This window comes from Miscanthus floridulus, chromosome 12 (assembly GCF_019320115.1).
Source record: "Miscanthus floridulus cultivar M001 chromosome 12, ASM1932011v1, whole genome shotgun sequence".
Lineage (NCBI taxonomy): Eukaryota > Viridiplantae > Streptophyta > Magnoliopsida > Poales > Poaceae > Miscanthus > Miscanthus floridulus.
This window is the reverse complement of record NC_089591.1, coordinates 17,865,144-17,879,128: the sequence shown is the minus strand read 5'-3', so window position 1 is coordinate 17,879,128 and position 13,985 is coordinate 17,865,144. Positions and strand designations below refer to the sequence as shown.

General features: G+C 48.7%; 1 protein-coding gene across 1 annotated transcript; it reads right to left on the bottom strand.

The window, feature by feature from the left end:
* Window positions 1-296: 296 nt before the first annotated feature.
* Window positions 297-13,774, bottom strand: LOC136496842 (receptor homology region, transmembrane domain- and RING domain-containing protein 1-like). The gene is made up of 4 exons (XM_066492599.1): window positions 13,569-13,774; window positions 13,268-13,498; window positions 1,093-1,488; window positions 297-768 (listed from the first exon to the last, which is right to left on the bottom strand). Exons 1-4 carry the CDS (start codon window positions 13,684-13,686, stop codon window positions 680-682), a joined length of 834 nt encoding a protein of 277 aa, XP_066348696.1. The 5' UTR covers window positions 13,687-13,774; the 3' UTR covers window positions 297-679.
* Between the last annotated feature and the right edge of the window lie 211 nt (window positions 13,775-13,985).

Below are 13,985 nucleotides of genomic sequence, written 5' to 3'. Positions count from 1 at the left end.
TTCCGTTATTATTGTTATTTTTGCTGTGAAAAGCTTGTAACATTCTGCTCATTATCGTAGCAAATTGATGACCAAACACATTCACGATCCAACTACCACAGTATTACTGTACTTGCTAATTGATGATCAAACACCCCCATTCACCATCCAACTAGCCACAGTATTACTTGCTACTCGGCGATGCACCAAACAGAATCGGCAACTTACCTGCTGCCTTCAAGCATTTTTTTTTTTTTTGAGTGGGATCAACCCATGTCTTATTAATGAACATTTCTCTGTGGGCGCATAAAATAAAATGAACAAAGTAATGTGACCTGGTATACAAAGGGGTTTACGTTGGAAGTACGATTACACTTTGTTTGCACACAACACCTAGTTTCTCGAGGAATACAGGGCAACACACTGCACCAGAAGAGCACAGCGACAGAAGTGCTGACATTTATCAGCAGCAGAGCTTCTTGAGGTCTTCCACACACCAAACAAGGAGCTAAAACAGATGATCCAAATATTATTGACCTCAAAGTCAGCAGTCTAGTAGCACACTATAAGGTCCAACCTGAGGAACTGTGATCTGTACTTCATTCTCAAGATCAACGGTTAAAATGAATATTGGACCTAGCAATGGATCAACAGATCAACAAACTTCAATAGAACTGCCAGCACTTGGATGCAGTAATGCCTATTCGCCCAACGTTACATCAAGCTTGCATATAGGGCAGAAGGTGCCCCATTTTGTGAGCCAGGAATCAATACAGGTCTTGTGGAATTCTGTAAATAAAATTATTGATGATAAGATAGTGGAGGAGCTATAAGAAATGAAAAGTTTCGAGCACACTTGCTGCTAATGGATATCATTATGTTGGTTCCCAAAATCATTGTCTGCCTTGAAACAAATGAATTATGCAAAAAGAGAAAATATGCATCTACCCATCAGGGTCACTCAATATATAAGATTATATTGGTACATTTGTATTTATCACTGAGAAACAAACAGTAACAGTTATATGACTGAGCACCTCAATATCTTTGGTAACTACTGAGTCAGCAATAATAATTTAAGATAGCAAGTACTAAAATATCTCAAGCTCTTACCATGTTTGCATGGGAGATGTCTAAGCATATCACCATTATTGTAGTCTTCTAAGCAAATTGCACAAGCTTCCTGAAAATTATCTTCACTAGAACAGGGAGCACTGTATGCTGAGCAAGGAAGCTTTTCCACCACATGTTTCTTGACGTAAGTTGGGTGATTATCAACTCCATGGCGTAGAAGTCGGCAGTTTCGAGCAAACAAAAAAGAAGCAAGAACTGATATGATGACAACAAGTGATACGAATGACATTACCAACACTGTCCCTGCAGTCTCATCCATCGATGAGTTAATACAGCACTCATCATCTTCACCCCTAGCAAACTTCTTTAGTGTTTCGCCAGCCATCTTGGAAACGAATATCGCAGGTATGTGTATGCCCTCAGATTCACCAACCACTAAATTAACATAAAGGAGGAAACTATTAACTAAACAGGGAATCTCCCACAATGCTACAAGAACTGAATAGATGAACACAGAAAAAATGTCTACGCTAAACAGCACAAAAATCATTTTCTCATGTCTAACATTGATAGGATTTATTCTGGTATTGAGATTCTCATGCGATGACAAGCTCTTTACCTAGGTACCTATAGAAACCTCAGTACATTGATGTGCATAGTGGGACATCCTACACCAGCAATGTAATCAGGTCGTCTGACTAATCGTGATTAGTTGGCTTATCAGTCCGCTCAGCTCAATTAGGAACACTGAGTCAACTAGGCCGATAAAAACTCTAGTTGTCCGATTAGTGATTTTCGACCGATTAAGACATGAACAACTAGCCTGGGGAGATGAGAATGCAAACTAGGCTGGCACCTGGTCACTTGGACACTTGGGCTTTAGTGTTTTCCAGCCCAATAGGGTTTCACTTGTATACCTCCTCCACTGCTCTCTCATTGGATCCCCTTCACTGCAGACTGCAGTCACCGCCTTGCAGGAGCTCGAATGGGCAGGAGAAGCTCTCACCACCCTGCACCTTTCCCAGCTGCTGCTGCCACCTCATCCATCCCAAGCCATTGCTCCTCTTCCCAATATCCCCAGGCTAGGAGCACACACAGGGAAGCTGCTGGCTCCATCCCTGCCTCAGCCGGGCATCGAGCGATGCCAGGGTCCATCCTGATCAGCCCTAAGGAGCCTATGCTCACACCACCAACTCAAAGGGATTATGAAGATGAGCTCCTCCTCTGACGGTCCATGTTCGAATCTTGATGCGTGCTTTTCTTTCTTTACCAATGCTGTGAGTATATACATCTTGGGTATTAGGACATGTCTGACTAGGCTCGATTATACAATTTGAAAACATGTACACCAGTGTTAGCTCAACTGTGTTTTCCCTATGATAGACAACTAAAAGAAATATCATTTACTTACAATTAAATCAGGGAGGTATTGAGTATTGCTAATAGATTGAGCAGCATTAGAGTAACTTGTTAAGCTGGTAGCAATGTTCAGCCAGAGATCATGGAAATCATTTTTCTAAGGGCAGCCAAACATTTTAGTCGTGTGCTGGTGTTAGTTATGTGTTTCTCAGTTTAGAAGAAGTGAAACTGACAAATGAAAATTGTATGGCTAAGAAATTAAACACAAGACAAAAATTACTATAACTATATGAGATTAGAGTCTTGAACAACTTTAATGAAATCAAGCATTCAGCATTTTTCACTTCACAATCAATGAATTTGGAATTATTAGCCGAGTTCAGTCTCCTTAGAATTAGAACTAGAACATAAAGTCTCTTTCTCCCTTTTAGCTCTTTATTTATATTCCATAGGTCAATTTTAGAAAGCTCGAAGAGACATAGTAACAACAACAACAACAACAACAAAGCCTCTAAGTCCCAAACAAGTTGGGGTAGGCTAGAGTTGAAACCCAGCAGAAGCAAACAAGGTTCGGACACGTGAATAGTTGTTTTCCAAGCACTCCTATCTAAGGCTAAGTCTTTGGGTATATTCCATCCTTTCAAGTCTCCTTTTATTACCTCTACCCAAGTCAACTTCGATCTTCCTCTGCCTCTCTTCACGTTACTATTCTGACTTAGGATCCCACTACGCACCGGTGCCTCTGAAGGTCTCCGTTGAACATGTCCAAACCATCTCAACCGGTGTTGGAAAAACTTTTCTTCAATTGATGCTGCCCCTAATCTATTACGTATATCATCGTTCCGAACTCGATCCCTTCTTGTATGACCGCAAATCCAACGCAGCATACGCATTTCCGCGACACTTCTCTGTTGAACATGTCGTCTTTTCGTAGGCCAACATTCTGCACCATACAACATAGCAAGTCGAATCGTCGTCCTATAAAACTTGCCTTTTAGCTTTTGTGGTACCATTTTGTCACATAGGACACCAGATGCTTGGCGCCACTTCATCCACCCTGCTTTGATTCTATAGCTAACATCTTCATCAATATCCCCATCTCTCTGTAGCATTGATCCTAAATATCGAAAGGTATCCTTCCTAGGCACTACCTGACCTTCCAAACTAATATCTTCCTCCTCCCGAGTAGTAGTGCCGAAGTCACATCGCATATACTCAGTTTTAGTTCTACTGAGTCTAAAACCTTTGGACTCCAAAGTCTCCCGCCATAACTCCAGTTTCTGATTCACTCCTGTCCGACTTTCATCAACTAGCACTACATCGTCCGCGAAAAGCATACACCAAAGGGATGTCTTCTTGTATGTCCCTTGTGACCTCATCCATCACTAAGACAAACAGATAAAGGCTCAAAGCTGAACCTTGATGTAGTCCTATCCTAATCGGAAAGTTATCCGTGTCCCCATCACTTGTTCGAACACTAGTAACAACATTGTTGTACATGTCCTTAATAGGCCCGACGTACTTCGTTGGGACTTTATTTTTGTCCAAAGCCCACCATATAACATTCCTTGGTATTTTATCATAAACCTTCTCCAAGTCAATAAAAACCATGTGTAGGTCCTTCTTCTTCTCCCTATACCGCTCCATAACTTATCTTATTAAGAAAATGGCTTCCATGGTTGACCTTCCGGGCATGAAACCAAATTGGTTCATAAAGACCCACGTTATTGCTCTCAAGCGATGCTCGATAACTCTCTCCCATAGCTTCATAGTATGGCTCATCAACTTAATTCCCCGGTAATTAGTACAACTTTAAATATCCCATTTATTCTTGTAGATCGGTACCAATATACTTCTCCTCCACTCGTCAGGCATCTTGTTCGATCGAAAAATATGGTTAAACAGCTTGGTTAGTCATACTATAGCTATGTCCCCAAGGCATCTCCACACCTCGATTGGGATACCATCCGGTCCCATCGCCTTACCACCTTTCATCCTTTTCAATGCCTCTCTGACCTCAGATTCTTGGATTCTCCGCACAAAGCAACTATTGATGTCATCAAAAGAATCATCCAACTGAAAGGTCGTGTCCGTATTCTCACCATTGAACAATTTGTCAAAATACTCTTGCCATCGATGTCGGATCTCATCCTCCTTCACCAAGAGATACTCACTTTCATCCTTAATGCACTTAACTTGGTTGAAGTCCCTTGTCTTTCTCTCACGAACCCTAGCCATCCTATAAATGCCCTTCTCTCCTTCCTTCGTACTCAGATGTTGACAAAGATCCTCATACGCTCTACCCTTTGCCACACTTACAGCTCGCTTTGCAGTCTTCTTTGTCAACTTGTACTTCTCTATGTTGTCAACACTCTTGTCATGGTACAAGCGTCTATAGCATTCTTTCTTCTCCTTAATAGCCCTTTGGACTTCCTCGTTCCACCACCAAGTATCTTTAGCCTTGCCTCCACTTTTTTTGGTTAATCCACACACCTCTGAGGCCACCTTCCGAATGTTGGTTGTCATCTTCTCCCACATGTTATTTATGTCATCTTCTTCCTTCCAAAAGCCCTCTTTGATAACCCTTTCCCTGAATACCTCTGACGTCTTTCCTTTCAGTTTCGACCACTTTATTCTTTCAATCTTAGCTTGTTTATCCCTACGGGCACACACCTGAAAACGAAAGTCTGCCACCAAAAGCTTATGTTGAGAAACGACACACTCCCCTGGTATCACCTCGCAAACCAAGCATGCTCGTTTGTCCTTTTTTCTTGCGAGGACAAAGTCAATCTGGCTAGAGTGTTGTCCGCTACTGAAGGTCACTAGATGAGATTCTCTCTTTCTAAAGAAAGTGTTGGCTATCATCAGGTCAAAATCTACCGCGAAGTCCAGAACTTCCTCCCCCTCCTGATTCCTACTAACATACCCAAAACCTCCATGAACTGCTTCGAAACCTACGCTTGTAGTACCTACATGCCCATTAAGATCTCCTCCTATAAAAAGCTTCTCACTACTAGGTACAGCTCTAATTAGGCCATCTAAGTCTTCCCAGAACTGTCTCTTAGCACTCTCATCGAGGCCTACTTGGGGGGCATACGCACTAATTACGTTCAAGACCATATCACCAATGACAAGCTTGACTAAGATAATCCTATCTCCTTGCCTTCTCACTCCCACCACACTATTTTTGAGGCTCTTATCAATCAAAACTCCTACTCCATTTCTATTCGCGACTGTCCCTGTGTACCAAAGCTTGAAACATGTATTGTCCACCTCCTTCGCCTTCTGACCCTTCCATTTAGTCTCTTAAACGCATAATATATTTACACGCCACCTAGTCGTGGTATCAACTAATTTTCTTAACTTACCTGTAAGTGACCCTACATTTCAACTACCTAAACGGATCCTAGTTGGTTCGACTAGCTTCCTTACCATTCGCACCCGTCGACTCAAATGTGAAGACCCTTGCTCATTTTTCACTACACCCGGACGCCGATGTAGCGCGCCACTAAGGATGCGACGACCCGATCCTTGCTCACTTGACACCGTGCCCAGATCGTGACACGACACGTCACGGGGGTGACGACCCTGTGCTTGCTCATTTAACACCATACCCGGGTTCCGATATGGTGCGTCGCTAAGAGGGTTACGTCCCAACGGTTTTCTTTTGAGTTTCATCTCCATTAGAATGGCTAGGTTTAACGTTGGCTCGCCACGCCTAACACAACCCTCCTCCTTTACCAGGGCTTGAGACCTGCTATGTTGAGACAACATAGGCGAAGAGACATAGTAACCAAAGGAAATTTTTGTAATTATGCATGGGTATAATTTTCTGTTCTAACATGTTATTTAGCACCTCTATCATATTGTTATTGTCATCGTCTACCTAAAAGCAATGACTAAACTTGCATTGGCACAGCATCAAAATTTGCATGATCATTATAGTAACCAATTGAAAATTAAACTGTAAACCTTTTTGTTACCGTAAGTATACAATAAGAATTAAACCAATGCACAGAGTATGACTAAGGACGTAGCATGTGGCATAAGAGCCAAGCAAAACTTCCCGACAACGACTCCAACTCACTTCATCAGTAATAACCCTACATGAGTTCTTCATCAATAATACCCATGCATGATGGACCAATACAATGGTAAAAAGGTTGCATAGATTCATATGTCTCCTGATGCTGCCTTAAAAATATGAGAAAAAAAAGAGCTAAAGTCTGTAAATAAGGAGCAAAAGTGAAACAAGTGCTGCTATCATACTAGCTAATAAACCTGAATGAATTGATTTGGAAGTGAAGTCCTATTTGCTAATAAAAAGGGCGTACCCAGGGCAGAAAGCTCCCGCTCTGTGCGGGGTCTGGGGAAGAGTGTCAGTGGCAAGCCTTACCCTCACCTGTGCAATGCGAGGAGACCGCGACTCGAACTGGGACCTTCCGGTCACAGACGGTAAGACTCTACCACTTGCACCAGGCCCGCCCTTCTCCTACTTGCTAATAATTAGAAAAAAAATGAATTAACTATTTTAGAAGTCAAAAACAATGAATGGTGGCCTTAGTTTAAAATGATGCACTAAATAATGTGCATACGACTTCTATTCTGCTTGGCTGTAACCATCCAATTCGAATACAATGCTACCATGTTTTTCCTTGGCCCGACTACTTGCATGCATTTGAGACATTGCCTCAATTCTTATATTGCTCCAGAGAACAAGCAAAAGAAGCTCAAGAAAAAGAGTAGGGAAACTGCTATTTCTTCCTACATAAAAAAAAACAAGGCCTTCTTATTAAGTCATGTCACCATAAGTTAGTGGATCTAAATCGTTGTCTCAGATAGAAGATCTCCATTTTAGATTTAGGCCCCATTTGGATCATTGGAATTGAATTTATTTAATAATCATAACTTGGACACATATTAATTAAGCTAATATGGTTGTATACAGATTATATTTGTATATTATTGTTGGTTACACGAGATACTTGTTGACAAAGATCACCAGATCACAGGTAATTAGGAGAATAACTTGGCCTGTGGCCTTCTATTGAATTGCAAAATACAAGAAAGTTGAATTGTACAAGTGGTTCCCCCCATGTGCTCTTATAGGCCAGGGGTTTATCCCAGGGAATATTCTAACTACCTAATGGTAGATGCTTTAGGAAACTTGGCTGCCAAGGTGTTTATCAACTTCACCACCAAGGCAAGCCCTACCAACCACATTATGACTGAAATGTAAATGCTGGAAAACATGAACACTAGGCTAACTACTGACAATTCTTCCCTTTAGCCTTGTGGTCCTTGGAAGTGATCTGCTTGAGCCCAATTCTTCCCCTCGTCTCTTCAAATTTTGATCTTCCAAGAGACTTGGTTAGAATGTCAGCCAGCTGATCAGTGGTGGATATGTGATCAGCCCTGATACTTCCATCTTCCAAGCAGTTTCTGATGAAGTGATACTTGATTCTGATGTGCTTACTGCGCTCATGAAAGACTGGATTCTTGGCTAGAGCAAGTGCAGACTTGCTATCAACTTTCAGTTCAACCACTTCCACATTCCTTCCAAGGAGGTCTGCCAGCAGCCTGGATAGCCAAATAGCTTGTGTTGCAGCTGTGGTAGTGGCAATGTACTCAGCTTCACAACTAGATAGAGCCACCACCTTCTGCTTCACTGACTGCCAGCACACAAGATTGCTTCCCAGAAAGAACAGGGTGCCACTAGTGCTCTTGCTGGTGTCAATGTCCCCAGCCAAGTCACTCTCGCAGTACCCAACAAACCTTGCTCTCCCTGGAGCCTTAGTGTAGTGCAGGCCAAACTCCAGAGTACCAACCACATATCTCAGGATGCGCTTGATGGCAGCTTGGTGCTCTGCAGTCGGCCTCTCCATGAATCGACGGACAAAGCCTACTGAGAAGGCTAAGTCAGGTCTTGTGTGGACCAAGTAGCGCAAGCTGCCCACCAATCTTCTGTATTGGGTAGGATCCACTTCTGCAGCCGTGCTCTGCCTGCTCAACCTCAGCCGCTCCTCCATTGGTGTATGGGCGGGGTTGCAGGCATCCATACCTCCTAGCTCAAGGATCCTCTTGGCATAATGGGTTTGCCTCAGAGTGATCCCAGCTGGATCTTGGTGTACTTCGACCCCAGGTAGAAGGACAGGAGGCCGAGGTCGCTCATGTCGAAAACCTTCTTCATCTAAGCCTTGAAACCTTCTATGGCTTGAGCGCTGGCACCGGTGATGATCAAGTCGTCAACATAGACGCCGATCAGCAGCAGCTCCTCCCCTGTTCCTCGCCTGTACATCGCGGCTTCATGGTCGCGAGGGTGGCGTCCAGCTTGGCGTTCCAAGCTCGCGGAGCCTGTCGTAGGCCATACAAAGCCTTGCGCAGACGGTACACCAACTTCTCCTTCCCGGCGACGGTGAAGCCAGGCGGCTGCTTCACGTACACCTCCTCCTTGAGGTCGCCGTTGAGGAAGGCCGATTTAACGTCCATGTGGTGGACACGCCATCCTTCTTGGGCCGCCAGCGCGAGGACTCGGACGGATTCCATGCGCGCCACGGGAGCAAACGCGTCGTCGAAGTCAATCCCTTCCTGCTGGACGAAACCCCGCGCCACCAAGCGCTCCTTGTACTTGGTCACCGCGCCCCGCTCGTCCTTCTTGAGCTTGTAGACCCACTTCAGGGTGATGGGCCGGTGACCGGGAGGAAGCTCCACAAGCTCCCACGTGCGGTTCTGCTCAACCGCCTTGATCTCCTGCTCCATGGCGGCCTGCCAGGCAGGATCGCCTTCAGCCTCCGCGAAATTGGCCGGCTCGCCGGCGTGCGTGAGGTGAAGCTCGGCGAAGAGACGTGAAGCCGGCAGCGGTGTGGGCGCGTCCCCGATGATGTTGGGCATGGTACGGTACCGCAGCTGCTCGCCGTCGTGGAAAGCGTCAAGGGGATCGTCGTCGTCCTCGAGCGGTGACGCGAACTCAACTGGGTCCGCCTGCTCGGTCTCTGCTGCTGGTGAAGCAGAGGAGGCCGGTGGATCGTGCTCCACAGGAGCTGGTGACGGCGTGCGCGACGGAGCTCCGTCTGCGTCGACTCCCCAGAACTCGATGTCGAAGTCGCTGGAGGCGGAAGCAGACGTCCCGACGGCCGAATTGGACCAATCCCAACCACGCCCTTCATCAAACACCACGTCGCGGCTCACCTTGACGTGTCCTGTCGCCGGATCGAGGACCCGGTAGGCCTTGGCGCCTTCGGCGTAGCCGATGAAGACCCCAGCCTTGCCGCGGTCGTCGAGCTTGCGCAGCTGCCCGAGCTCCCTTGTGTAGGTGACACAGCCGAATGTACGCAGATAGCTCACCGCCGGCGCTCGTCCGTGCCAGGCCTCATAGGGGGTCTTGCCTTGCAAGCTTCTTGTCGGCGCGCGGTTGAGCATATGCACCGCCGTCATCACCGCCTCCCCCCAGAATTTGGCCGGCATGGACCTCTGCTTCAGGAGCGCGCGTGTGGTCGCCACGACCGCCTGATTGCGCCGCTCCACCACACCGTTCTGCTGCGGTGAGTGTGGTGCAAAGTAGTGCCGCTTGACTCCTTCGGCAGCGAAGTACTGCGCCAGCTCGCCGACGGTGAACTCTCCTCCATTGTCGGTCCGCAGCACCTTGAGCTCACGGCCCGTCTCCTTCTCTGCTTCGGCCTTCACCCGCTTCACGGCATCCGCAGCAGCATCCTTGGTCGGCAGAAGCACCGCCCACATGAAGCGGGTGGCGTCGTCCACCATCAGCAAGAAGTAGCGGCACCCTCCGGGCGTCACCGGCCCGCACAAGTCGCCGTGGACGAGGTCCAGGGGCGCCTGCGCGCGGTACTGCTCCTGCTGCGGAAACGGCTTGCGGCGGAGCTTGGTGGTGACGCAAGTGTCGCAGACTTGCTCCGCATGCTTGATCACCGGCATCCCCCTCACCATCTCCTGCTTGCCGAGCTGGTGCAGCGCCTCGAAGCTGAGATGCCCGTAGCGCTCATGCCACCTCCACGACTCGTCCTCCTTCCTGGCGGCAAGACACACCGGCTGCGCGGCCTCCAAGTGCAGGATGTACAGCCGACTGGGCCTGCGATGTACCATGGCGAGAAGACGACCACGCCGGTCCCAGATACAGAGCACTCCATGATCAATCTCCAGCCTGGAGCCTCCTTCGTCGAGCTGCCCCAAACTCATAATCGAGTTCCGGAGCGCTGGGATGTAGAAGACGCCATGGAGGACGCGCTGCTCCCCGTTCTTGGCCTAGAAGACGATGGAGCCGATCCCTTTGATCTCCACTCGAGACGAGTCGCCGAAACGCACCGTGCCGCGCGCCGTGGTGTCGAGCTCGGCGAAGAGCTCCCGGCGGCCGGTCATGTGATGCGTGGCCCCGCTGTCGAGGTACCAACCGTCGAGCGCCTCCTCGTTGGCGCTGGTGTTGAGGAAGACACGCGCGCGTGGCTCGTTGATGTCGAGGGAAGCCGTGGCCTTGTACAGATGGCTTCGGCCTTCTCGTCGAGCTCGAGGAAGCCGTGGGTGAGGAACAGAGCACCATCATCGTCCTCCGCCTCTGCGACGTGCGCAGCACCGCCACGCCCACCACCGCGCCGTCCACCTCGATCACCGCCAACGCGGTTGCCTCCTCCGCGGTCACCACCACCACGATAACCTCCAACGCGGTTGCCTCCTCCGCCTTGGTTGCCGCCGCCGCCGCCGCGGTCACCACCACCACGGCGCGGCTGGCGGCAGTCGCGCGCCCAGTGGCCGCGATCACCACAGTTGAGGCAGGTGTCGTCGTCCGCCCCGCGATCGTCGCCACCGCCTCTGTCTCCTCCGCAGCGATTGCCCTTCCAGCGCTGCTTCTTGCCGCCGCGTGGACGACGTCGTGGTTCCTTGCCTGACGCGGAAGCGGCAGCCTCCTCCTTCTCCTTGGCACGCCACTGCTCCTTTGTCAGCAGCAGACCGCCGATGGCGGCCGGTTCCACGGCCAGCGCCTCCATGTCGTCCACCGTCTTCAAACGCCCAGACACCTCCTCGATGGTGAGGTCCTGGAAGTCGAGAAGCGTCTCGATGGCAATCCGGAGCTGGGCGTACTTCGGCGGCACGGCGCGCAGGAGCCTCTCCACCGCGCGCTCTTCATCGATGTCGTTGTCGCCGTGGAGAAGGAGCTGCTGCTTCATGGCCATCAAGCGAAGAGTAAAGTCCTCGATCTGCTCACCCGGACGGAAGGCGAGCTTCTCCCAGTCGCTGCGGAGTCACTGGAGCGTGGCACGGCGCACTCGGTCGACGCCGATCCGTGCGGCGGCGATGGAGTCCCAGGCCTCCTTGGCCGATCCCTTCTCGGACAGCGGCATCTGCATCTCCTGTGGCACGGTGGCGATGATCGCCTCCATCGTGCGCCTGTCCTCTTGGTATGGCAGGTCCTGGTACTCGATCGCATCCCAGAGTTGCCGCGCTTGGAGCTTCAGCTTCATTATCGAGGCCCACTCATGGTAATTTGACTTGGTGAGCATCAACCAGGTGGAGCTTGAGCTAGAATCCTTGTATACGGTCTGGATCACCGGCGAGCGGCCCCTGGCCCGTCCGCGGCGGCAATCCTGATCCCAATTGGGCGACCGCGTCTGCCTGCGCTCGCGCTCCGGGCACCTCCGCGGAAACGGGCGGCGATCGCGCGCTAGATCCTCCTCCACCAACTCTCGACGCAGAGCCGCGGCCGTGGCAGCCGCGTTCCGAGCTGCTGCGGCGGCGGCCTCCGCGGCCTGCTACGCCTACGTGGCTGCGGCCTCTGCCGCGGCCAGACGCTGCGCACGCTGCTCGGCGGCGGCGGCGGCGGCGACTGCTGCTGCTCTCTCTGCGGAGGTGGCCATGCCTCTCCCTTTCTCTCAACCCCGAGCTCTGATGCCAATTGTTGGCAAAGATCACCAGATCACAGGTAATTAGGAGGATAACTTGGCCTGTGGCCTTCTATTGAATTGCAAAATATAAGAGAGTTGAATTGTACAAGTGGTTCCCCCCCATGTGCTCTTATAGGCCAGGGGTTTATCCCAGGGAATATTCTAACTACCTAATGGTAGATGCTTTAGGAAACTTGGTTGCCAAGGTGTTTATCAACTTCACCACCAAGGCAAGCCCTACCAACCACATTAGGACTGAAATGTAAATGCTGGAAAACATGAACACTAGGCTAACTACTGACAATACTTATGCGTTGCATTTCTACTATAGAGGGTTGAGTTGAAGAGTGTGTCATAAGTTGGAAAGTAGAAACATAGAATGGCGATCTACAGAATCAATTTCCATCTCTCACCCTATGAATTTGAGATAGGCTTATATGTGAACTTTGGAAAGTGGTGGAATGTCAAATTCCAAGCCAAATAACATAATTTATTAAGTAGATTTTAATTCCTCCAAATGAAAGGATCCAAACAGCCCCTTACTGTTTTTATTAAATTAATTAAAAATTAAGTACATTTGCAAATTTCTAAGCAGAGTAGCCGACAAGACATTTGCAAAATTCTTATGTAGTTACATGAGGTGGATTATTCTTTTCCCTTTGTAGGGAGACGCACTGGATGAATATAATAGTCACACAGATGTGTAAGCATACACATATCCATCTTCAATAGAATCTCAAAAAAAAAGGCACTACCATCTTCAGCTAAAAAAATATTTGTCTAAGTTGATATATATATAAGAAATCACTAACAATTCTGCAGCAACAGGTAAATAGTTTGCCTACTATGCAACGAATACAATGAGCACCAACGAAATTGCTCAGTTAACCATAACTTCAGCTGGAGCAAACGAATTGCAAAGAAACCAAGAGTAGGGTTAAGCAGAATGGCATGGTGGTACTCACTGGAGTAGAGGCTGGCTTTCTCCTCATCGTCGTAAACGACGGCGGCGTCGAACCCCGCTTGCTGCGCCGCCCGCACCTTCTCCTCAAAGCTGCAGTTGCCCCTCGCGATCAGCACGAAAGCCTTCCGGCCCGTGCCGCGGCGGCCGCCGCGGTCTTTGATGGGCTCACAAGCCTCGGCCGGCTCAGCGGCGCGCAGCGAGCCGCAGATCCCATCGCCGCCCACTCGGGGCCCTACGCACCAATATAAAGTAAGAGAGAGGATAGGTAAGCTCCATTGAGGGATGCGGAGGGCGATGCTCACCAAATCGCGCTGGGGCGTCGAGGAAAGTGAAGGAAAAAGTGGCGGAGTGAAGGCGGACGAGGGCGGCGCAGGGGCGGAGGGCGGCGGCGAGGAAGAGGAGGACCACGCGGGGGCTCATCGCCGGGACATGAGAAGCACAGATTCTCGGCTCCTCTCTTTGCTTCTCGAACAGCGGAATGAATTTGGTTGGATGGATATCTTCGGTATTTGACATCATTGCTAGACCTAAGAGCAGGCGCCTGCTAAGAGCATCTTCGAGAGTTTTAATAAAAAACAATTGATAAATTAATAATTTTTCACATGGCCAAAAAATATTTCAAATTCTCACTAATTATATCACAAACCTAAATTATTTTTAAATTACTCCAACTATTTTTTATATTTTTCTATCTTGTACATTTGCATTGGAATCATATC